General features: G+C 42.9%; 1 protein-coding gene across 1 annotated transcript in view; it reads left to right on the forward strand.

Moving 5' to 3' along the window:
- CAPZA2 (capping actin protein of muscle Z-line subunit alpha 2) overlaps window positions 1-6241 on the forward strand; it is a 382121-nt gene extending 375880 nt beyond the window's left edge. The window contains exon 10 of the mRNA XM_044088708.1: window positions 5208-6241. Within this exon, the coding sequence (XP_043944643.1) occupies window positions 5208-5348 (141 nt within the window). The 3' untranslated portion in view covers window positions 5349-6241. The remainder of the gene's footprint in view (window positions 1-5207) is intronic.
- The last annotated feature ends 20736 nt before the right edge of the window (window positions 6242-26977 follow it).

Below are 26977 nucleotides of genomic sequence, written 5' to 3' on the forward strand. Positions count from 1 at the left end.
TGAAATGTATAACCATAACCTTTGGCAAGTATGACTCCCCTTGCAATTATCACGTTGACAATATACCCCCAGAAAATTGATCCCATCCTTGAGTATCTGGTAACGTATGTCCAAAACGATCTGACCTTTTGATAACTACATATCCAGCATTGTAAGGAGACTCATCACGCAGCCTATATCTAAAGGTGTGATGACATTCAGGAATGTAATCAGTCCACTGTACTTGGTAGGCAATAGGCTATTCATTGAGTATAGTGCCCCTTTCAGTATGTACTTGACCAAACACTTGTCACAACTGGAATGACCACAGTACGAAAATCAAGAGCCTAAATCATAAAAACCTATGTGGACCCTCTCACAACTTTGTTTCTTTTTCAGTATTACACTGGCTACTGAGCTGTGACCTCTGCCTATTGTGTAGAGCCTCAACAGGCCCTTTGCTGTTGGACTTGTTACACAATGACTGCTTAAACACCTGCTCAAAGGATCTCAATCTGTACTGCAATATGTATATATCCCAGAGAATTCCACTTTTTGTGGGACAGTTTTCCACTCCAAATAAATGGAACTATTTTTCTTACTCTATTTAAATGTAATTTGGATGAATGTATGGGTAACCAGAAATTCATCCCTGGTTTACCACCCTTGCCCCTAATGGATAAGGGGCAGCATGTACATGTCCCAGCATATCCTGGTTCTGACAACCTATAGGGTTATTTTGCACAACGTGTATAAGGGCTAAGAAGTACCATAAGTATGTAAGTCCAAGTCAAAGATCAGTAGTGTAGTAAATACCTGTGAACTGTAATCCTCTGATTCTTATTGAGATTTCTGTAGTCCAGCACAGATGTTAGAGACTGACTGTAGATTTCCATCATACTACTCTATAACTATTTGACTGATCGTGGTGGGAAGATGTTTCCCTGTGCCATATTGGGTAGCAAATTTCTGTGCGCGCCCAGAGCTTTCAGTCATGAGTTGGGGTCAGAGCTAGTCAGGGTTTCAACACTGCCTGTGCAGTGGGCTATTACGTGGCCAATTCTAATTGTGATTGTACTGATACCATAACCTGCTGCCCTAGTCAGGGTATTTGCATGCATGTATGTGATGTCATAGCTGATGCTGTTTTTTGAAAGTGCACTCGGGTCATTCTGAATGCCCCCTTCTTGGGGGGTTATCTTTGAACAGGTTTCCAAGGACTTTGTGGAGGACCTCCAAAAGAGGAATTGACCACTGTGAAAGGTTTCCATGATTTCCCCAACTCCATTTCCTTCTGCTGCTTCCAAATATAACTCTATTCCCAAGAGAAATTGACCTTTTGAGTTAGGGAGTTTCCTCAAATACCAGAGTAGTTTTCAGCTAAATCATCCAGGAGGGTGACTTATCTGACCCTGTATTTGCAGTCCTGATGTGTATCCAAGACTGCACTTTGACGTGCGTGTGTATGAGAATGTATGTGTGTGTGAGAGATGTGTGTTCTGAATTCATCCCAACCATCACACAGTGCTCATCATTTCTCAAATTGGTCATGAATGGCCATGTCTTAGAGTTTGTAGGTGTTCCACCTCAAAGGGCTTTGCCCAGAGTTCAAGCTGTCTCTGGAGAGTTCATGGAAGAGGCTCAAACGCTACTCCTTACAGAGGCCATAAAGACATTCTCCTTTGGAAAAAGGCCTGCGGTTTTACTCATGCCATTCTTATTTTTGAGGGAATTCCTTGGCTTAAGTGTGCTCCTATGGATGTAGGGTTTTTAGTTCATCTGGGAAGACCATTTTCTGAGCCAACTGAGAATTTCCTTGATTGAGGTAAAGATGTACACACCTTTCATTGTGTGCTCTTCTGTCTACAGAGGGTCATGATCTGGATGCGGTGGGTAATGGCACAAAGAGTGCAGGGTGGAGTGCAGACTAAAACACTCCTGGGGTTTCAGGCTTTGCTGGCCATAATTTTCACAGTGCCATTAGCTTGCTTATGGATGCAGCTGTTGCACTGGACTTGTAAAATTTTTGATTTTCAGTAACTGCGCACCCATGTTGTCAAGCTTTAGAATGATGGGGTTCTGATTTCCTGCAGTACAGTTCCTTGTCAGCCTTGACAGAGATTTTACTAGTGGGGTGATCTTGCCTTACCTGTTCATGGTTCAAGGGCAGTAGATGTTCGGGGGGGGGGGTCTCAATATGAACCAGTTGAACTGTAGGCAGATTTTATCCCCAAGGCATCTAGAGTGACTGTTGCAATCACATAATCTCCTTTTTTGGGCTAATAACCAGTGTGTTTTGTAATCCACAGACTGAACAGCACATGCTTGTATCCCTGTCTAAAAGAGGTGTTGGATGTGTGGCACTGAACCGTAGACATAAGGCATGACCTTTACAGCTGCTTATATTCCTGGAGAAGTGAAGGTTTGAACAGTCTGGTTAGTCTTCTAAGAGTGGGTTGTCTTGGAGATGAGCCTTTTGTTGTGTATGAGTTTGTGATCCACCAAATTCTGCTTAATTTGATTCACCAGAGTAAGAGGGGACTGAAGGGTGGACATGTTCTCTTCAATGGCAGGAAGTGTTCATTTATTCCTTCCAAGTGCTGCTTCTGATTTCATATCCTGTTGTAAAATTTAGGACCACAGCTTGTTCATACTGTTCTAAGCCAATACAGGATTATTTTACACTCTTGGATCACTAACAATGTGAAAACTACTATACCAGCTGAATGAAATGAATGATGATTGAGACATCTTGCTTCAGCTCTGAATATGGTTCCTTGTTTAGATTTTTATTTGTACTGGACATTTTGGCAAGAATATCCAATATGGTTGAAACCACCAGAAAGTATTCCATTTATCTGACACATTCTGTGTAGAAACAGTTCTCTCTCTGGGCAGAGATTTCTAAATGGAAATTGTTCTCCATCTGGACAGCAAAGTGTCCTTTCTCGTCAGATTTGGCATTTTCTTGGTTATTACTTTGGACACCTGTATGATTTTGCTCTGTTCTGCCATCTAGATGTCTCCTCCCATCTCTGCCTGTTATGACGTTGGGCAGAACTGTGAACCAGCACTAGTTGGTCAGGCAACCTCAAAGGATTCTGCATCTTTGCCAGACTTTGAACCTCTCGCCTCCTTGGGATTTGAATTTCATGATTGATATGCTAACTGTGGGCTCCCTGGAGCTGAGAGCCCCAGGCAGCCTCCTGCATCACCCCAGTTATAATCTGCCACTGAGTTAGTCTCAGACAGAGGCCTGAATTTACATGTCATATTCCATTTTTCAAACCACACTATAGCAGGGGCTATTTGTTTGTAATTTCATCTTAAAATGACCATGCTAAGGTTTTTTTTTTTTTTTTTAGCTGAAACAAAAAGGAGCCTAGCTGTTAGAGGAGGTAGTCCAGAGACAGTGATAACACATGACAGATATAGGTCCTTCAAGTCCCAGACAGACAGAGGTCAGCATTTCTTTCATATTCCATTCTTCAAACCAGCCTATAGCAGGGGCTTTTTGTTTGTGTGTAATTTCATCTTAAAATGACCATGCTAAGGGTTTTTTTTAGCTGAAACAAAAAGGAGCCTAGCTGTTGGAGGCTCTTGGTAGTCCAGACACGGTGATAACGCAGGACAGATGTAGGTCCTCCTCCAAGTCCCAGAGAGAGAGTCAGAATTTTCCATTCCTTTTCCAAGACCATGTAGGGCCTTTGTTCTTTTGAGTGTAATTTATTTATTTATTGGCGTTTGTTTACCTGGAAAGTCTGACTGAGCAGTGCACTTTTTCAGTTGAAGTCCAGGATGAAAAAATCCATTCTACGGACATATTTATGGTCAGCTTCAGTCATGAGCTATGTCTCCATTATTCAAACTTCCTTGAAATCCGTTGTGTCTTTTACAAAATGTTTTGATTAAACATCACAGTGTTACATGGGATGTTTGAGGACATTTGTTTTTTAAATACTGAGAGGTGTATGCAATGCTGTATCATCAGTTTGCATAGATTGTCAGGTTTTGCACAAGAATATTTGTTAATATGAAGACTTCCTCAAAATCTAGGAGGACCTATGGAGATGAGATAAAGTTAGGAAAGATGGAAGGCACAAGAAAAATGAAATAGTTGAGGTGACAGAGGAGGATGTAATTGTGATAATAGTGCATTAAGTGCTTTGCAGCAGAGTTATGGCACAAATTAATATAGCTGTATTAGTACCATCCTAAAGTTATGCAAGGAGTTTTCTAGCAGGAAAAAGCTTAAACTGAAACCATTTTAGTCCAGAGGCAGTGACATCAGGAGACACAACTGGCGGTTTTGGGTGCAAGTCTCTTGACAAAAGTTATTTCATATTCTCTGGCTCAGTTTTGATGTGGGGCTTTCTTGTGTGTGTGTGTGTGTGTGTGTGTGTGTGTGTGTGTGTGTGTACTTCCTGTGAATGGACAGTTTCATCACTTCATATTATAAGTATTAACGTATACAAACTGGATGTGAAGTAGATGATGAGCAGAAAAATGAATTACATTCCCTTACATTTTCCTGTCAACATAAGTGGAAAAAGTAAGTATTGACAGACTGAGAAGTAAATTCGACAGGTTAACCACGGTCTCTAAAATAGAAGCACGCATATGCTTTCTCAGGTAACCACTGTCTCTAAAGCAGAAGCACGTATATGCTTTCTCAGTTTACTTTGAAGCTGTCAAGAGTAGTTAAGACACCTTATTTCTGAGAAAAGGTGAATCCATGTAACTGATGCTAGTTTGGGGAAGTCGTATTCTAGTTTGGGGAAGTCGTATTCTAGGACTGTAAGTGAGGTCTTGTGAGATCTATTACTTCTGTCTGAGCATCTGAGTAAGAAGGGTCCCTGACAAACTGTGTAGATGAGAAGAATGTTTTTTTATAAACCTTTTTTTTTATTGGAGCTTTTCACCTCAGGTCTCCCGCTGAAAATGGGCCTTTGGCTCAGTAGGACTAACCCGGTTAACAAATGTCAAATAAATAAAATGTAAACATGGTAAGACAAGTATGAATGGTAAAAGCCTATTTGTCTGTGACTGTAGAAACTTTTTTTGTTCCAAAGGATATGCCTGTAACGTGCTTGAAATAAAGGAATTGTGTTGACAACTCAGTTGGGACAAGGGATTACAGACTGCTGTTAAAACAAATGTCTTAAGTGCTGAAGTATTTGTTCTGCTGTAGTACTGTTTTATGTTTTTTTTTTTATTCTCCTTAATAGACTGCCATCAATGAGAATTACCAGACAATGTCAGATACAACATTTAAAGCCTTACGTCGACAGTTACCAGTTACACGCACCAAAATTGACTGGAATAAGATCCTTAGTTACAAGATTGGAAAGGAAATGCAAAGCGCTTGAAATTGTCATTGCATGACTAGGTCATATTAGTGTCTTGTGTAAATATCGGATGGGATGAAATGTAACCAAATGTCCCTGAAATGTCAATATGCTTCATGCAAATGGACTTGCCATTGATGAATATAATGGCTAAATTACAGTCAGGACAGCTGACTCTTCCTTTCATGAATTCTTTATCTGTAAAGAAAGAAAAAAAAAATTGTTCTAAGGGCTTGGAAGCATAAGTTAGACTTGTATGATCACCATCTTTTATTACATCGCTGTGGTTACTCGACATTTGCTGAGATGGTGGCAACACGCCTTTAATTGTAGATATCATCTGAATTTTTGTGATAGTATTATCAGACCCAGAAGTTAACTGGCATATTTTTCACAAAATGGTGAGCTTTGAAGTCCATTTGCTTCTTTACTGAGAAAATGGGGAGTGGTGGATAAGCCTTTGGTCACCGTTCATTTCCTTGTATATGCTTCATCAGGCATGGTATTACAGCTTTAGCCACATGGCATTGCCGTACTGTAAATGAGTTTCCCTTCAAGAAAATTATGGTGTTATTTTCTAATTTAATTGTATTAATTGGCAGTTATATACACTCTCAGTGTTAACTAACTGTTGTAAGTTAATGGGATAATGCTTACTTGTACATCAAGTAGATGTAATACATAATGCAAGAGAAGCATATAAAACTTATGGGCTTTTCTTACCCCATAAAAGAGCTTTGTAGTGCATTTGCCCTCAAATTCTTATTTTTTTACATAGCCATCCACAGATGTATTATAACAAGGCACATTGTAATATATTAACATGTATTCAGTACCATGTCTATTAGTTTGAATAAAAAAAGTCTAACTATACTACAAACTGAGTCTTGACATTAAATAAACTTTTCAGCTGAGTAATGAGTGTTTTTACTAAACAAGCGTGCAAATTATTTGGTTACATTTTTCACACTTGGGAATATGCATGTTGACTCTTGGAGGAGACACTCGCAGCAGGTAGTTGCATGCAAGGCTAAGGAGGAGTCTTCTCTCTCACCTAGGCAGACTTTGCATTGCTTTGTAGGTGGAGGATGGGGTAGCTCCTGAGGCTTCAGCAGGTCATTTGTTAAATTATGTTGTGTAGATTGCCCCCAAATTAATTCTTTCTTTCGTTCATGGTCTGTAACACAAAGTGTTTAAGATGTTCGTGTTACACTGCTGCAGTCATTACACTTGGGTTATCCTGCCGTCAGGCGGTCCCACAGTCGGCCTGAGTTCCAAAGTCTTGGTCCAGCGTCTGTTGCTATCGCTTCTTCCCTGACGTCTGTGCACCAGGGGTATATAAGATGCATCCGACGCTATTTTCTTCAGTCTTTCTTGCCGCGCGGTGCCCAAAACAGAAGCAGCTCGCAAGTGCCGGTCGGCCGACTCCTGAGATTTTCGAAGTTGAATTTCAGATCCGAAGTCTTCAATAAAGCTAAGTACCCCGTTGGGGAAACTTTTTTTCTTGCTTCAGACCAATGTCAGAAAAAGTTAATAATTGTATTTCTTGTGGGAAGCAAATACCTCATAAGGACTTCCACTCTTACTGTATTCCATGCGTAGGCCCTGATTACGACGTCACTAGTTGTGCTAGATTTAACACTCACTATAAAAAGACTTTTTGATTATGCTTTGCACTACTTTGGCTGAAGGTTCAATTATACGATGCTGTCGGATCAGCCGACTACCTCAATGCCAAAAAAACATTGACAAGGATAAAGACAGGCATCAGCGGACCAAAACCGACGAAACCTCTTCTAGGCCAGTCACCGGTTCTCAGTGAGGTGCTTTCCCAGCCCCTGACACCCACTATCTCAGAGCCACTGGCCGCTTCCGACTCCCACGTGGAGACATCTAGGTCTCTGGAAACTCAAGGTATTGGGCCTACGGAAACTAATCCCTCAGATGGGTCCGGAGCCACTGAGCAGGCATCGGCTTCTGAGGGTGTTTTCAGACCTTCACAACTTAACATTAAAACAACAGCCAAGACAAAGGTACCATTAAAGACAAAGAAACAAGTACAGCATTCTCCTGGACAGTCCTCCGTGCCTAAGAAACAGATGCTTAAAATGGCCAAAGACCTCATTACTCTAATCAAGGGTTCCCATCCCCCTCCTGAGAAAAGGCCTAGGCAGAATGCAGACTGACTCCTCTGATCAGGTTTTCATTTCCTCTGATTCCTCATCAGACCAGGGATACTCTCTACCCCCCCCCCCCCCCATGAGGACTCTGATGCTGAAGAATCTATCCCTTCAGCCTCTCCTCCTGAGGTTTATTCTTTTGGGGAAACTTACATACCATGAGGGAGCATTTCCATTGGGAAAGCCAGGATTACTCAGAATCCAAGAAAAGGCTCCGGGATTTCCTCATTGCCTCAACACAGGCCCCTGGCTATTCCGCCAGTGCTAGATGTTGTGGATGATTTCTTCTCTGAATCCAGTTTATCTCCTGTCTCTTTGCCCCCTGCTCCAGCCAAGCCAGATAGGTATTATAGAGTCCCTGACTCTCAAGTTTCTTTATAAAAACCCTTCTGCTTATCCAGAAACTATTTCCCAGGGTCCAAAAGGGGTTAAGGCTTCCATTGCAAAAAATCCAGTACCCTCTGACAGATTCCAGAGCTTTAGATAGATGGGGGAAGAAAGTATACACTTCTGCAACTTTAGCAGTAAGAGCTTTAAATTGCCAGTTTCACATGCTTAAGTACCAACAATATTTAATGGCTCAGTTAACACAGAAAATGCTTGCAAGCTCAGAAGCTCCTGATTGTAAAGAAATGCAGGATTTATTGCATGCAGTTGAACAGGTGGCAAAACATACTCTGCAATGTGGTTTTGATTCTTTAGAGGCCTCTTGTAGAGACGCAGTTACAGGTTCTGTGATTCGAAGACATGCTTTGTTAAAAGAACAAAGTTTACCTGATCATGTTAAGGAAAAATTATTGGATGCAACTTTACAGCATGATACTTTGTTTGGTGTTAAGGCAGAAGAGGTGTTAAAGAAAATGGGGGATAAAGCTAAATCTATGCAAACAGTCAAGAGTTTCTTACAGGTACAGCCACCTCTGTTTAGCAGAAATTGGCCAACAAAGAATTGGTCCTTTCCAGTGTCAGACAGGCCACAGAGAGGCAGATACAGATGCCCAATAGGCAGATCTCAACCCCAAGGCTCAAACAGACGACAGTGGGGCACCTCAACCCCAAAAGGTGGTGAGGACAAGTTTCAACCTTACAGGAAACAGTCTCAATGACTTTCCCCTTCGTACGCCAAGCACGTCCCTTTTGGAAGTCCCCTTAGGGGGAAAACTAGCACTTTTTTCTCAAAACTGGCAAACAATCACCCAAGACAAATGGGTCCTGAATATTGTGTCTCAAGGTTACAGATTCCACTTTCATACTCTACCAAGGCTAAAAGGAATGCCAGACCTGCCACAAAATCAATGGGCAGAGGCACAAAAACGAATTTCAGCCCTCATATACATGAGCGCTATTCAAAAAGTACCACAACAGGAACAAGGACAAGGATTTTACTCAAAACTCTTCTTGGTCCCCAGAAAGGACAAGGCCTGGAGGCCCATACTAGACCTTTCAATTCTGAACACTTACCTGGATATTTCGAAATTCAAAATGTTGACATTACAGCAGCTTCTTCCCATGCTGGGCAAGAAGGCTTGGCTTGTTACTCTGGACCTCAGAGGCATACCTGCATGTCCCTATCACACAAAATTGCAGAAGATACCTCAGATTCAAAGTTGGTACAATGTACTACCAATTCTCTGCACTGCCCTTTGACTTATCTACTGTGCCCAGGGTCTTCACAAAGTGCCTGGCACCAGTAATTGCATTTTGCAGACAAAAAGGAATTCAAATATATCCATACCTGGATGACTGCCTCATTCAAGCAGAGACAAAGGACATTCTTCTACAACATCTGGCATTTGTAAAAAGGTTGCTAATTTCTCTAGGGTACACAGTAAACGAAAAGAAGTCAAAACTAGTGCCCTCGCAACAGATTATATTCCTGGGTGCCAGCTTAAATACAACGGCCCAGATGGCTTACCTCCCGCCAGACAAACAAGTTCAACTAACTCAATATTTTCAATTACTGACGAGAAGTCCCATCTCCCTGCAAGAAAAATTCTGCAGGCCGTGGGATTCATGGCATTCTGCATACTACTACCACCATATGCCAGACAGCATATGAGGAAATTACAATGGTACCTGAAAGTGTTTGGACTCAACACACTCACAATTTAGAAGCAGTAATACCAGTGATTCCCTGCCTGCAACAGGAGTTTCGATGGTGGGCACAGGCAAGGGTCCGCCTTTCGCCCAACCCACAGCCAGGCAAACTCTAACAGATGCTTTGGATTACGCCTGGGGAGCACACATGGCAGGAAAATGCATTCAGGGCAAGTAGACCACAGACCAGATGCATCTTCACATCAATCAGAAAGAGATGTTGGCTGTTCAAAATGCCCTAACCCCTTTCAAGGACCTTCTACATCCAGGACGATTGCTTGCTAAAGACGGACAACACCACAGTAATGTGGTATATAAACAAGCAAGGGGGCACTCATTCTTACCCCCTATGCAGGCAAGCCATGACCTTGTGGAACACAGCTCTAACGTATCAAGTTCACCTGCAAGCACAATTTCTTCCAGGAAAGAAAAATACTCTGGCAGACTATCTAAGCAGAAATATCATGGACCCTCACGAATGGAAATTGAATCCACAAATCTTCAGCATGGTAACGCAAAAATGGGGATGCCCAGACATAGATCTTTTTGCCTCCCCACTGAATTGTCAACTACAAAAATTCTGCACAAGGACTTATCACAAACAAGCATGGAAAGTGGATGCTCTTCTGTTCAGCTGGAAAAACATAAAAGTTTGCCTTCCCGCCACTGCCTCTCCTTTCAAAGGTACTCTTAAAAGCCAGACAAGAAAAACCACAGATGATCCTGATTGCTCCAGACTGGCCATGTCAGCACTGGTACCCTATCTTAAGGAACTTGGCTCAAGGCCCACCATGGAATTTGCCTCAAATTCCACACCTTCTGACTCAACAAAACAATCGGATCCTGCACGGTCAGCTCAAAACCCTAAACCTGGCTGCATGGCAGATACATTAGTCAACCAGGTAACACCTCTCTCTAAAGCTGTTATGGATGTCATTTTGGAGGCCAGGAGGCCTAGCACCAGGAAAGCTTACTCAGAAAAATGGAAGAGATTCTGCACCTGGAACCAGGCTGAAAACCTTGACCCTCTTGTTCCAAACATTCCTCAGATTTTACAATACTTAACGGAGATGCTGGACAGAGGCCTATCCTTCTCATCAATTAAGATCCACGCCTCGGCCATTTCGGCACATTACAACACGGTTCCTCCTTTATTTTCTCATCCCTTGCTAAAGCAGTACCTCAGAGGGGCTAAAAACGTAAGACCGCCCCAGAGAGCACCAACACCAACTTGGGACCTAAATTTCGTTTTGGAAAAACTGACCTTACCACCTTTTTGAGCCAGACAATACAGCAGATCTAAAATTGTTATCATGGAAAATAGCTCTGCTCCTGGCAGTAACTTCAGCACTACGAGTATCAGAGCTACAGGCATTAATGGCAGTGGAACCTTTTATAATTATTCATCAGGACAGGGTATCTTTAAGGACAAACCCTACCTTTATGCCAAAGGTGGTATCGAGTGTGGCTCTTAACCAAACCATCCATTTGCCAACTTTTTATCCAAACCCCCAGAATAAAGGGGAGAAACTTCTGCATTCTTTGGACATACACAGGCAGCTACACTTCTACTTGGACTAAACAAAGGCTTTCAGGAAAACTGAGCAACTGTTTGTAGCATATGCTGCAGGATCACAGGGCAAGGCGATCTCAAAGCAGACTATATCCAAATGGATAGGACACTGTATTCAGTACTGCTACACTCAGCCTGGAAAATCAGATGTTAAGTTGTCAATCTCTCCTTCATTCTTGCTGGATGGGGTTCGGAGCCGAACCTCGGCTCCGACTCAGCCTAATACTAAAGCTCGTGAGCTATTTTTACTGGCTCGAGGCTATGCTATGTCCCATAATGCTAGGCGTCATATACCCAGATTTAGTTTTCCGCTTCAGCTACGAGGTTGCGTTTTCACCGGCTCCAGGTCGTATAAGGTGGTTAGGCAGTTACCCCCCTTTATAGTAGGTTTGTACAGGTTCCTTTCAGTAGGTGTGTGTGTGGAATTTTGTTTTGTTTTATTGTAGTAACTTTAAGAGTGTCTTTCAAGTGTTGTGTTGTGTATGTGTGTTTGTATACTTGTTTAGACTTTTTTGTCCCGTTCCTGTGGTATCATGTCTAAGGATACCAAGATATCGGGATTCAGGAAGTGTGACTCGCGCTGTCAGAAGATGTCTCTGACAGATGGTCACACTTCTTGTGTGTATTGTTTGGGCCCTCTGCACCTGCAGGACTCTTGTTCCATCTGTCATGCTTTTAGCCCAAGAGTCCTGCAGGAGCGCAGAAATAAGCTCATCCGCAGGACTCTTGTTCCATCTGTCATGCTTTTAGCCCAAGAGTCCTGCAGGAGCGCAGAAATAAGCTCATCCTAAGGGGCTTATTGAAGCCCGAAGGTTCTCCTGGCAAGCCTCTGTCAGGAAAACCTTCTAAGCCAGCCATACCTTCGGCTCCATGTCCGGAGCCGAGCAGACCTTCTGCCTCGTCGGTTCTGGCTGGAACCGATACATTGAGGCCTCAGTTGGCTCCGAACTTGGCATCTGAGCCGTCTCCAAGCCGAAAGCACTCCCGATCTCCTTTATTGGAGTCGGTCAGGTTGGCTCCGAAGTCCGCTTTGTTGTCAGAGCGGAGCCATAGGTCTCACTCCTCTAGATCTTCCAGGCTTTCGGACCACGACCTCGAGAGGGTAGTCAGTAGGCTTTTGAAGTTGCAGGCACTCGCCCAGTTATTGCATAGCCAGTCTCAACAGACAGCGGCTTCCTCAACGCCTGCTCCAGTTCCTCCTCCGACTATTCCTTCGAGCTTGGAGCTGGAGGTCGTCGGGGTGGGTACCGTGGGGGCGTCGGAACCGATTCCACCCTTATCGGTTCCTTCGTCTGCTCCGATCCCTTCATTGGCTGCATCCTTGGAGGGATCCGGGCGCCGGGACTCCCTCGTCTGTTCCGAGGGGGCGAGTGGCATCGGACCCTTGTCCGACCCCGTTCTCCCTCTCGGAGCGTCGGCACAGGTGAGCTCTGCCCAGACATTGGCCTCGGAACCGTCCCTCTCTGTGCCTGGAGGAGCTCTCATCTCTTCGGAGCTGGGTCCCTCCTCTCTGCCTGATAGGGGCGCCTTTGAGGTCATGAGGAGCGTGCTGGCTCCTATATCGGTGCCACAGTCAGCCCCATCCACCCTCCTTCCATGGTGCCTACTTCGGCCTCTGCTTACCCTCCCGAACCCAAGCGTGGAGAACCAATGCTCCAGGTCGCCCCATTGGGCGTATCCTCCTCTTCTGAGGCTTCCCCTGATCCTGCGGGGGAGTCCCCTCTGAAGAGGACATGCAAGCGGAAGCATGTGGACTCCCCGGAGTCGGTGACAGCTGACACCGACCTGGATGATTCGGAAGAGTCCCCAAGGTCCCCCTCTGAGGATATGTCATTTTCTGACATCCTAGAAATCCTTAAACAGAGGGGGAACTGGTCTGCCCTCAACCCTTCTGAGGACGAGTCTGTGTACCTGGACGCATTCGGTTCTCGCCCTTCCACCTCCTGGGTGTCCCCGCCTTTCGACCCACTCATGGAGGTAGTACAACAAAAAGAGCAGGTTAGCACCACGATAATAAAACGAACCTTTATTTAACGAAAAATGAGCGCTTTCACGTGCCCACAAGTTGCATGCTTCTTCAGATGAATTATAACATCACAATGAAAACATTCTCTTTATATACACATACATTAATTACTAAATAGATTGACTGAACCCATTAAATAATAATTAATTAATCAATTCTGCATGTGATGCATTTAAGGGCTCATTCATATAGAACAGTAAAGCCAAATAGCTATGTGCAAAAACAGAACGAAAAAAGAACGAAAACATGGTTTTTAAAGTATGGTTTTAAAAAGTAATATCAATCATTTATGTTTCATTAATATTGATTCGTCTGCCAGCAGGCAAGTGCGATAATAATTAATAAACAATGGAACACCTATATAGAGGACTAAAATCAATATATATGACAAAACTTTAGATTAGTATAGATCAGCAGAAAAGCAACATATCCAGCTTTCATAAAATGTATGAAGTATATATGTCAATTGATGTGCAAAATAAGCAGAATAATGTACATGACTGATAGACAATAAAAAACATTAAAAACATTAGAAATCTTTGAAAATTAATAACTATAAGAAAATAGCAGCAATAATTGAAATTTAGCTCCAATGAAGGGAATAGCAGCATAAAGGAAATAGCATAAAAGCAGCAGAAGAAATACAGTAATTAGAACATAAACAATAAATCAAAAATATTATAAACGATAATATAAAAGAAATCCTTCCTAATTCATAATATGAGCCTAGAATGAATATATAGATGGATACTAATAAATATTTAGAATCATTAAATATAATATGTGATAAAAATATATTTGTATATTAATATGTATGTATATTATAATAAAATATTAAACCAGTGACAGCAATAATAATATATTATATTAAGCCAGTGACAGAAATAATAATATATATATTTAGGGAGACCTACTAATTCTAATTATGTTAACTAAAAAGGTTCATTTATGGTCACATCAAAATAATTAGCAGTGTGAGTTTACCTTTTATATAAAGACTATAAAAATAATATTCATCAAAAAATGTAAAAAAGTGTAAAGCAATAGAAATATATTGATGTCATAAGGTTGGATGTTATTAAGATAATTGAGTGATGACAGGAACAATGTGTAAAATATGATATAGAAATATATAATATATAATATATAAATAATAAATAATTAGATAAAAATGAACATGTAAAATCTATACTAGTATAACAAAAAGTACAACAAAATATGCATATAAGCATATATGTATATATGTATTTGTATAGAGTTAATGATATTTACGTTATTTCAAGGAAGATCTGATACTAATATAACTATTTAGGCCAGGAGATTGCTGTGCCCGAAACCTAAAAATCCAATCAAGTTCTAAATTTTCTAAATTATTGAAGTTGTCTCCTCGTCTATCATCACTCAATCTTATTTGTATCACCCTGAATTTAAAATTATGCGTTGGAAATTGTATAATGTGTTTTGAGAGAGCATTTTTTGTATCTGCTTTCTTTATGGCATACAAGTGCTCCTGTATTCTTTCTTTTAGTTTCCTTCTTGTCATTCCAACATAGAATGCAGGACATTTTTCACGTGGCCAAATATATAACATTATTAACTTCACAATTGGCAAAACATTTAAATTCAAATATAAATGATAGTGTAGGGTGTATAAATTCTGTTAAAATCCAATGACAAGAGCTGCATTTTCCACATGGGTGGGTACCCATGGGTAGCCTATGATGTGTCATGTTAATTAATCTTTCTTTACATAAAATCCTTTTTAAATTTTTCATATTTTTGTATGTAAAAGTAGGTCTTTCACCTATTATTCTTTTAATTTCATCATTAGTAGTCAGAATGGACCAATGCTTACTAATAATACTTGTTAAATATTTATTGTCACTGGTATAGCTAATAATGCATCTGACTTGTTTAGAATCTTGTCTATCATACTGTCTACCTTCTAATTTAGATCTATAGAACACTTTCGTGACTTGTTTCAGTCCATTGTTAGTAAAATTCTCTTTTATAGTGGCCACTGTTCTTGGATTATATCCTCTGTCTATAAATAAATGTTCTAAGTTATCAAATTCATAATTACGTTCTTCTTCATTCTGACATATTTTATATAGCCTAGTGAACTGTCCTCTTACAATATTGTTAAAAATAAATCTCGGATGCATACTTTCATGTTGTAGTAGCGTGTTTTTCCAACATTCTTTTCTGTAAAGGGAAGATGTTAATTTTCCTTTTCCTTCCTTTTTAATATGCAAGTCTAAGAAATTAATATCAGAATATGAATATTCAATTGAGAATCTTAGAAACTCAGTGTTTTTTTCTAAATCATTAATAAAAGTTCTTAATTCACTTGGACTACCATCCCATATTAAAAGTATGTCATCTACAAATCTGTAATACGCAATTACCTTATAATAATCAGAATGTGTGAAGAGATCAGTAATCTCCCATTTATAAACTGACAAATTTGCATAAATATTAGCGCAGGGGGTGCCCATGGCAACCCCCCACTGTTGTATATAAAGTTGTCCATTGAACATCATCACATTATTACTAAGCACTATATCAAGTAGAGCATTTATTAAAATCTTCTCATTATTATTTTAAGAGGAAAGCCTATTCAGTAAGAATTCATAGCACTTAGTTTATTAAAAAATGCACTAACAAAATTAATGAAAATATATTTTAAATGAATTAATAATCACGAACATAATGGTATAAGGGACAAAAAACATGGACAGTTTCATATTATATAAAAAAATTTTAAAAAAATATTTAAAATATTTAAAATATTAGTTTATTTATTCAAGTATTCATATTATATCATTATTTATTTAACTACATATATGTACACATATTTACTTACTTCCACACATTATATATTTTAACTAATATCAAATTTATATGTTAACCATTGATAATACATTTTATGCCTTTTTGGAAATTGGTTAACACAACAAGTAAGTATTAAAATGAATTTTATATATATATTTATTGATAGGTAAACTTCATGTTATCAAAAGAATGTTTTATCCCTATTCAAATTTTCGTACACAACTTTTTAACACAATTATTAATATATATTTTTAAATATAGGGTTGCCTACTATTAAAATTAATAATACTGAAGCTACATATTGTTAGGACAATAAGTGACTGGACAACACACAAATAAACTTTCCGTTTAAATTTGAACATCAAGAGATACGTCAGAGAAACTATAGTTAAGTTTAAATAAGTAATTTATATTTATGAAGTTCGAATAAAGACAAAGCGCACGTAATTTTAGTAACTCAAGTTTAAATATAAACACATTTAAAAGCATATTACATTTTACTAAAGGTTCCGGTTTGTAGGAACACACATCATGTGATCATCATTTCTTAATGAAAACATTTGGTTTTAATATCGGAAGAGAACGAATTATTTTACACACTCTTGGACGTTCAATGATTTATAGCTAGCAATACATGTAGTAAATGAATGGTCATTTGGTCAAATGTATTCGCACCAGTTTTCAAGAAACAGCGCGAAGATTTTGTTAAGACACCAGTTGGGATAGGCATTACAACATGAATATTGGGCTTAGGAACTTTCCCAGTTTTTAAAAAAGAATAGCTAGCTATTTCATAGCATAATGTCCTACGAAACAGGGTGTAATAAACAAAATCAGTAAAGTATCAGAATGTTTTAGGATAAGAATGTTTCACAACAATGTTTACAAGATTATTTCAACTGAATACATTTAGTAGTTGTGTTTTAAAATAAACACTAAGGAAATGCTACCTAATAATTGATTTATTTAGATTGGTAGAAAATTTTCTGAATTGTTTAATTGGATCATTAGCATTGTATAAAAGCAAGCAAAGTAAGGTCATAATTCATCTTGAAAAAGCCCGTCATAGGAACGGGTGAAAGCGCTTGAGTTATTTCCTTTTTTACGTTGGATCCTACTACTATTGAGTGTTATTTTTTATGTTTTAATTGCTGCTTGACATTAAAAGCATTTTACTTACGGAGAAGTATTTCTTGACTACAACATTTTCGAGATTCGCAAGAAGAAGTTTATTGGTCACTTGTGCTTCTGCTAACTTTTTCCTATTCAGTAAGAAGCTTATTGCTTCAAGTCCAAAAGCATTAGGTATGGCTGTGAATAAACTTTGAACATCTAAGGTAACCAGTAGATGTTTATCTTGAATCTGGTTAGATAAATTGTCTAAACTGTTTAGTAATTGATAAGAATCTTTTAAGATGGTCGGAACACCATTAACTAAAGGTTTCAATTTCTTCTCAATAAAAATAGAGATATTTTCTGTGACCCATTGATTTCCAACTACTATGGGACGTAGTGGTGGGGGTATAATACCTTTATGCATCTTGGGTAACCCCTTGATGTAGGGTATGGTTGGATGTTCAATAAGTAGAAACTTATAAAAGTCATAACTAATTTGTCTTGTTAACAATAAATCATAAATATCTTTATGTACTCCATATATTAATTTGTCAACCACTTTAAAGTCTATTTGTTTATAGGTGTTATCATCTTGCAGTAGAAGTCCCATATAATGCATATAATCTTTTAAGTTCAAAATAACCATTCCTCCCCCTTTATCAGCAGGTTTTATTATAATCTCTGGATTATTGGCTAAAACATTCATAGCAACTCTTTCTTCTTTTGATATATTATGAAACAATGATAAAGATCCTTTTTTATATTCGGAATAGTGTTTATATAAATCATTTTCACATGCCTTTATAAAACAGTCTAGACAAGGATGCAGAACAGGCGAAAAAATGCTTTTCCTTTTAAAACATTCAAAAGTGTTTTGTGAATCATTAGCATTATTAGCTTGTGATGCAGTTGATTTAAAAAACATTTTCAAAGCAATGCTACGTATAAAAATTCTTAGTTCAATTAATATGCTGGATATGTTACCTACTTGTGCTGGTATAAAACTTAGTCCTCTATTTAAAAGTTTATAGTCCGTTTCTGTTAATGCTGCATTAGATAAATTAAATACTAAATTGTTCAGTCCCTTTGCCGGCCCCTTTTGTTTAGCGGTTCTTCCGATGGTCTCCTTTTCCTTCTCCCCAAGCTCGTTGATCTCCCTCTCGTATCTCTCCTTTGCCGAACCGGAAGTGGTAAAAAAGAATCTATGTTCGTTTGTTGTAGTTTGGGTTTCGCTCCTAAACCCAAGTGAGAAATAAAAGCCATTTGGTTCGGAGGCGGTGTATTGATGTCATCTGGAAGAAAAGGTCTATGCCTGTTTGCTGACAATTCCGTACTGCAATCATTAACTACAGCTGCATTGTTGGCTCCAGTTAAAGGGGAAATATCAGATGCCTCATTTATAAGTTGTTCACTATTCATGTTGGCCATTTCGGCTCTTCCCATTCTTTGTGCTTCTTCTCCCCGATTAAATCTGGACCAAATAAATACCTGACCACTGGCAAAGTCATTTTGGTCCCTTTGTAGCTTGCGTAGTTTAATGACTTGTAGCCTGTCTCCATAAGCAGTAACTTGACTGATGAGATTGTCAAGTTTAGTTGAGAACATTTCCCCTTTAAATCTTTTAGTAATGTCTTTATATAACTTATCAATCTTTTCAGTTAAATCTTTTTCTATAGGAAGAAAATAGTCAATCAACAATTTAACATAGTTAAAGCTGAGTTCTAAATTCATTTTTTGCCAGCTTTTAAGGAGTTCAGGATGGCTGTTGCCATAGGACGGCATGCACAGGACCCTCATTCCTCTAGGGACCACTTTAAAGTGAAGGCACGCCTCCAAGTGACGGCGCTGCCAGATTAGCCTGAATTGTTTATAAAGACTATTTTCAAGTTCTCTGTAAAGCGGGTTGAAGTCATTAAGTAGATTCACAGTACCTGTTTCATTAGCAGTATTTTGTATCAATAAATCCACATCAAGTAATGGATTTACTTTTGATTCCATCAGAATATTCCATTTTGCATTCACTTGGGTTCTTTCGGGAACGTAATCAAGTTCTAGTGAAGAGCCTTCCATTCGTGTAGAGAGTCGGTAGATTCGGAAGAGTCCCCAAGGTCCCCCTCTGAGGATATCTCATTTTCTGACATCCTAGAAATCCTTAAACAGAGGGGGAACTGGTCTGCCCTCAACCCTTCTGAGGACGAGTCTGTGTACCTGGACGCATTTGGTTCTTGCCCTTCCACCTCCTGGGTGTCCCCGCCTTTCGACCCACTCATGGAGGTGGTGGCTCGGAAGGTGTGGACAGCTCCAGATACTATGGAACCAACTCCCCGGAGGACCACAAAATTTATTACAGCCCCTTCGGACAAGCAGTTTCTCACTAAGGGCATCCCCGTTGATACCATGGTGGTGGCGGTGGCCACTAAGGAGGAGTTGGCTGACCCCTTCAGTTCCTGTCCATCCTCCTAATGAGGAATCTAGGACTATGGATAGGTACGGCAAGCGGATGTTTTCTTCAGTGACCTTTGCCATGCGTTCGCTGAATTATTTGTGCCATTTCACCCGTCTTCGGAGAGACCTTCTCAAAGAACTAGGGGATACCTTACAGGACCCATCAGCTGCGGGGTCTCAGGAAAAGATAAACTCCCAGCTAGGGACCCTGAACTCTATTGTAAACTCCTCCATGCGGCTCATTTCCTATGCCACCGATGGAGCGAGTAGGGCTGCAGGCACGGGTGTTGCTCTAAGAAGTCACACCTGGATGCGGCTTTGCAACTTTGCCGACCCCTTCAAGACGTCCTTCACTAACACCCCCTTTGATGGTTCTGCCTTGTTTGGACCTCAAGTGAAGGATACATTGACCAGGTGCGAGCAGGAAGGCAAGACTCTCTCTGCCGTAGGAGTTCGTTTTTCTACCCCTTCTAGACCGTACCCTAAGGGTCAGAAAGGTGGGAAAATGTGGTTCCGCAAACCTTAGGGAGTACTGCCTGATGCACGTGGTGAGCTTCCCTCCAGAGGCAGAGGAGGGAACAATAATAGACGCCGCCCGAGGGGCAGGGGGATCCGCAGAATCAGGGTAGCAGAGAATCTTTCTCTGACAAACCCTTCCAGCACCCCTGAGGAGCTGCCCGACTGTCCACCTTCGGAGGCAGTCGGGGGAAGACTATCACTGTACCCAGAAGCCTGGCATTCCCTCACGCAAGACAAATGGGTACGGTCGATCATATCCGAGGGTTACAGAATTCCCTTTATTCACATCCCACAACAGCCAAAAGGGCCCCTTCCAGACGTTCCACCCGGTCTGAGGGATCTAGCAGCACTAGAAATTTCAAAGCTGCTAAGAAAAAGGGCCATCCAGCCGGTCCCAGCAGACCAACAAGGATCCGGTATCTACTCCAAGTTCTTTTTGGTACCAAAAAAGACAGAGGACTGGAGACCTATTTTGGATCTCAGCAGGCTGTTCGTCGGTTCAAAGAACGAGGTTAAGGATGGTCACGCTACAGTCCATTCTACCCTTTCTGGGTCAGGACAATTGGATGTGCTCTATAGACCTTCAGGATGCGTACTACCATATCAAGATGAACAGGCGCTCCAGAAGGTTTCTCCGCTTCCAGCTGGTAGACGGTCACTACCAATTCAGAGCCCTGCCCTTTGGCCTCACCACAGCCCCCAGGGTGTTTACCAAATGCATGGCAGTGGTTGCGGCTCACCTGAGACGACAAGGATTCCGGGTGTTTCCATATTTAGACTGGTTCCTTACTGCCACCACCAGGCATCAACTACTCCAATCCAGAGATTACGCTGTACAAACGTGCAACGCGTTTGGTATCTCTCTAAATTTCGAAAAGTCTGCATTGTCGCCTTGTCAGTCTATTACCTTCATGGGCGCTGTTTTAAACACAGTGGAGCTCTCAGCAAAACTACCCACACAAAGAGTTTCAGACATTCGCAACCATGTTCAGATCCTATTACAGGAGAGCAGAGTCCAAGCCTGATTTGTACTAAAAACACTTGGTCTCATGGCAGCAGCAATCACTTTACTCCCCTTAGCGCATTTTCATATGCGGATCCTGCAGTGGATGCTATTTTCCCAGTGGTCCTTTCAGCAGCTCCCCATGTCACACACCATTCTAATCACTCAAGTCATGCAAAAGACACGTTTCTTGGTGGATGGTCTCCCCTCGTACTCCAGGGCAGACCTGTGGTCCTTCCTCATCCTGTTGCCACTGTGACAACGGATGCCTCCCTGATCAGATGGGGGGTATTTTCGGGGCAGGACAGTCCAGGGCACATGGCAACCCTTCGAATACCATTTGCACATAAATGTCTTGGAAATGAGAGCGGTACTTTTAGTGTTGCAAGCCTTTCAGGACTCTCTACCCACTGGGACTATTGCAATTCAAACAGACAATATGTCTGTAGTGTGGTACATCAACAAGCAGGGCGGAACCAGATCCTACCCCGTATGTCGAGAAGCACTCAGACTTTGGCAATGGGCGATCTCTTCTCAATGGTTTCTGGTAGCAACGCATATTCCCGGGAAGTCCAACGTCATAGCGGACAGACTGAGCAGAGCCATTCTCATGCCTCATGAGTGGTCTCTCAACCAGACAGTAGCGGAGAGAATTTTCAGAAGGTGGGGTCAGCCTTGCTGCAACCTTTTTGCAACACCTCTAAACAGCAAGTGCTCAGACTTCTTCGCCCTCTTCCCTCTCCCAGGTCTACCCACCAGAGACGCTCTAGTTCACGATTGGCCCTGGGGTCTTCTGTATGCATTCCCCCTCTTTCCCTTGATTACTCAATCCAGAAAGCAACTGCCTTGAGAGCCAGGATGATCCTCATTGCCCCTTACTGGCCTCGACAAATTTGGTTTCCGTTCCTGCAACGCCATCTACTGGAGCAGCCCTGGCATCTGGACCCAGTGCCAGATCTTCTGACCCATCAATCGGGCGGGCTGCATCAGTCCCTTCGATCTCTCAACCTCACAGCTTGGTTACTCCACTTCCAACCCTAGCCAGGCTTCCCCTTATCTCTCAACCAGTTTGCGATATCATCCTTGCTTCTCACAAGTCTACTACCAGAAAGACTTATGCTAGCAAATGGCAGAGTTTCTCTGTCTGGGCAGGGGAAAAACACGTGGACCCCTTTACGGCTCCTGTCCAGACAGTTTGAGTTTCTAGCAGAATTCTTTCGATGTAATGGGAACCTATCTCGCCTACATTCATAACTGATGGGTTCGGAGCCGTTCCGTCGGCTCCGACTCGGCCACTATATACTAGAACGAAGTCTCTCATTGGCTGGGCTACCCCTTATCCCATAATGCACCACGCCTGCTTCTCCAGATCTTGTTTGCCGCTTTTCAAGCCAGACGTGGTCTCGACTTGGCTGGAGCTAAGTGTTTTTTTTTTTCTTGACCTTTTGGTCTTTTTTGACTAGGGTTTCTGTCAGAATTTAAACAAACAGCTATTTTAACAGCTTTGTGAGCATTTGTGGTCAGTTTTGTGCAAAATTAAATTTTATTCTTTTCGCGCTACTAGTGTACTGGGCAAGGCCCGTTAGAGGGCCTTTGCCCTTATTGTATGTCTATCTAATTTTCTTGTTGTGTGACTGAGAGAGTTTTCGGGCTAAGCCTGTTTAAGTTAGAGGGCTTTAGCCCATACATTAGTTACTGTTTTTTTTTCTAGCTATCAGTTACCTGTTTTTTCTACTGTACTCAAAATATCTAAGGAGCAGAAATCAGGGTTCAAAAAGTGTGCAAAATGTAATTATAAAATGTCTATTACAGACAGCCATGCTGTCTGCGTGTACTGTTTAGGGCCTAAACATTTACAGGATACTTGCAGTGTGTGTCACGCTTTTTCCTCCAGGGTGCTCCAGGAGAGAAAAAACAAGCTGATACTTGGGGGTCTGATTAAGCCTTCATTTGAGGAAGCTTTGGCTTCATCTCCAGTTTCTAAAAAGAAGAGCTTGTCTGCTCCGACCAGTCCGTCGGGCCCGACACCCAAGAAGCATAGCTCGTCTGCTCCAACCAGTCCGTCGGACTCGACAGCTAAGAAACTGGGATCGACTTCTTCCTCGGCTCCAATGGCTTCGGAGCCGATGGCTGAAGGGTCTGCCTCGGTGCTTCTTCCCTCGGCTCCATTGGTGTCGGAGCCGCAGGTTAGTGCATCGAGAGGCCAATCACCTACCTCGGCTCCTTTGGTCTCGGAGCCGTTGGAGGTGTGCAGCTCAGACTCTTCCCCCTCGGTTCCGGAGCCTCCTTCGGCGCCGACACTGTTGCAAACTGTTCCGGTCTCGGGTCCGATAATGCTGGAACCCTTTCGGAGCCGATCCCCTGCTTTATCGGAGCCGAGGCAGAAGTCTTCTCGGCCCCAATCTGTTTCCTCCAAATCCTCTAGGTTGTCTGATTCGGATTTGGATAGGGTTATCCAGAGGCTGTTCCAGTCCCCAGTTTTTACTAAAATGATCTCTGCTCCAGCCCACGCGGCTTCGGAGCCGATTCCACATCCCATGCATTTGATTCCTCCTCCGACCCCCTTGGAGCCGTTGGAGTCGGTGCAGGTAGAACGCAGCGGAATCGTCCAGTCGGAGCAGGGACCCCCTCGGAGTTTCTCTGCTCCGACCTTCATTCCTACCCTGTCCTCGGTGTCAGGGTTTGGTACCGGGTCTTCCTCGGCGGGGGCCGAGGGCAACACTGTGGAGCTCGCCTCTTCGATGCCCAGTCTTCCCCTCGGAGCATCGGCCGCAGGTATTCCCGGTACCGCCGTGGTCTCTCAGCAAGTGCCCTCTGCAGAGTCTGGAGGTCCTGCTTTTGAGGCCATGAGGAGTGCGCTGGCCATGACCTTGCCGGTTCAGCAGGTTTCTACCTCTCCGTCCTAAGTTTTGGGTACTGGTGCCTCTGGAGACATTCTTTCCCACGACAGTGGGGCCCCAGGGCCTGAGGATACCCCCTTAGAGGGTTCCCTTCTTCCGGGGGGTCCTTCTGAATCTGCTTCGGATGAACCCCCAAGGAAGAAACTGTGTAAGAGGAAGCACGTTGATTCCCAAGATGAATCCGTCACTTCAGATACTGACCTCGATGATGCGGAGGGGTCCCCTAAATCGTCCTCTGATGACGTCTCCTTCTCAGACATCCTTGAGATCTTGAGAGAGAGGCGATTGGCAATCCAAAGCCCCTACCGCTGAGGAGTCAGTTTTCCTCAAGACCTTCGGGGCCCAGCCCTCCTCCTCCTGGGTGTCTCCACCCTTCGACGAGTTATTAGATCTAATCTCTCGGAGGGTGTGGGAACATCCTGATACAGCAGAACCTGTGCCTGCCAGGCCTAATAAGTTTCTTTCAGCCCCTCCCCAGAAGGAATTCCTCACTAAGGGTGTTGCAGTTGATGCTATGGTGGTGGCATCTGCCACTCAGCAGGACGTGGCAGAGGCTCCAACGTCTATTCATCCTCCTAATAAGGATTCTAGGAGCATCGATAGGTACGGGGAAGCGTACCCTTTCTTCAGCGACCTGTACCCTGCGGTCGCTGAACTATCTCTGTCATTTTACAAGGCTCCAAAGGGACCTCCTCAGGGAGTTAGGAGAGTCCCTTGTGGGTAACCTTCTTGAGGTGTTAGCACAGACGGTAGGCGCCCAGATGACTACCCTATCTTCTATTGTCAACTCGTCCATGAGGCTCATTTCCTATGCAACCGAAGGGGCGAGTAGAGCAGCGGGCACAGGAGTGGCTCTTGGGAGACAAGCCTGGTTATGCTTGTGTCCACTCGTGGAGGCCTTTAAGTCTTCCTTCGCCGACGCCCCCTTTGATGGGTCTTCTTTGTTTGGACCCAAGGTGAAGGACACACTTACTTGGTGCGAGCAGGATGGCAAGACCTTGACTGCCGTTGGGGCCTGTTTCTCCGCTCCCTCTAGACCTTATCCCAAGGCCCAGAGAGGAGGGAAAATGTGGTTCAGGAAATCCCAAAAGTTCTTCTGTACTCCGAGTGATCCCCCCTCCAGAGGCAGGGGGGGTGGGATTCAGGAAGACGCAGCCCTAGAGGTGGCAGAGGCCCCCGTAACTCTGGAGACCGCGACTCCTTTCGTGGTTCCTCCTACCCTCAACATCCCTAGGATGTGGCCTGGCTGTGCTTCTCCAGAGCCGGTCGGGGGTCGTTTTGCGAAACACCCCCACAGGCTTGGGAATCGATAACCAAGGATCAGTGGGTGCTTCGCACTGTAACCAGAGGCTACCTCATCCCCTTTTTCAAGCCCCCTCCTCCTACAAGGAGAATCCCGGACGTGCCACCCAGTCATCGGGATCTGTCAGCCCTAGAAGTTTCAAAGCTGCTAAGCAAAGGGGTCATCCAGCCCGTCCCCGCCGACCAGATCGGATCAGGAACTTACTCAAGATTATTTTTGGTGCCAAAAAAGACGGGACGTAAGGCCCATTTTGGACCTAAGCTCTTTAAATCGTTTTGTGAAGAAGTCCAAGTTCCGGATGGTCACCCTTCAGTCCATTCTCCCGTTATTGGAGAAGGATGTCTGGATGTGCTTCATAGACCTCAAGGACGCTTACTATCACATTTTATAGGTTCATAGGTTCATACTAGGCTATCTGCCCGAGGGCATTTACAAGCCTAGCCCATCGTTTTGTGGCTTACGCCACCCCTTTAGTATGGGGAACTATACCCATTATTTTGCTGTGCCTCTGTCGAGCAGTGACACTGAGGTAATCCCCGGGGTATATCTGCAATCTCCCATCCATTGGTCAAGATTTCTCTTGAACAAGGCCAGCGAGGTGCTCTGCCTCACATATACCGGTATTTTGTTCCACAGCATAGGGAGTCTTTGGGTGATGAATCTATCCCTCCAGCACGTCCTATTAATAGCCGTGTCGAGGTTTAAGTCTCCCGCCCTTGTGGTTCTGACTGATCTAGATTTTTTGAGGTGAAGCATATTCATCAAATCTGGGTTTGACATGGCCTTGTATGTTAGGCAAAGGTCACCTCTGAGCAAGCAGTAAGCGACTGAATAGAGCTGGAGTTCTTTCAGTTGGGCAGCATAGGACAGATTTTTGAGACCCTTTATCCTTTTGGTGAGGAACTTTTGTGGCCTCTCCAGCTGCTGCAAGTGCCGGGTCAGATACATTCCGAATGGGGCATTGTACTCAATCATTGGTCTGATGAGTGATGAGTATAGGGAGACTATGACCTCCCTTGATCTAGATGAGAATCCCTTCATGATAAGGTGGGCAATGTAGAAGGTCTTCCTAACTACTTTAGCTACATGGGTGTCGAATGACAGACTACTATCAACCTGGGTCCCCTGGTCCCTGATAACTTCTTCTGTGCTCAGTGGATTGCCACCTATTTGGTAGCTAGGGGTAACCTTGTTTTTCCCGAAGGGTATGACTATGCATTTTTTGGCATTTAACTTTAGGCCATGGCTCTGGCACCAGTTATCCGTTTCTGTGAGACCCTTCTGAAGGATATCTATGTCAGATGTGTTTTCTACTATGGCGCCCAGTTTGCAGTCATCTGCAAACTTTGTCAGCCATAACCCTCCTGTGTTTGCTTGTACTTCGGAAAAGTAGATGCCAAACGAGAGTGGGCCCAGGACTGAGCCCTGTGGGGGGGGAATCACCCTCGGGAGAAGGGGAATGGGGGGAAGGCATAAAGCAGACCCGGGGGCCAATTGTGGGTTAGAGCGTCCCTGGGAGACTGCCCCTGAGAGGGTGTCAGAGTGAAGAACTCTCTGCACTTCGCATTGTTGGGGCTGGCGAACAAGTCGCAACAAGGGAGACCCCACTTGGCGAAGATCTGCGCATCTTTTGATACGTCAAGAGTCCAGGAG

This window comes from Protopterus annectens, chromosome 11.part0, assembly GCF_019279795.1.
Source record: "Protopterus annectens isolate FY-2018-M chromosome 11.part0, PAN1.0, whole genome shotgun sequence".
NCBI classification, from domain to species: domain Eukaryota; kingdom Metazoa; phylum Chordata; order Ceratodontiformes; family Protopteridae; genus Protopterus; species Protopterus annectens.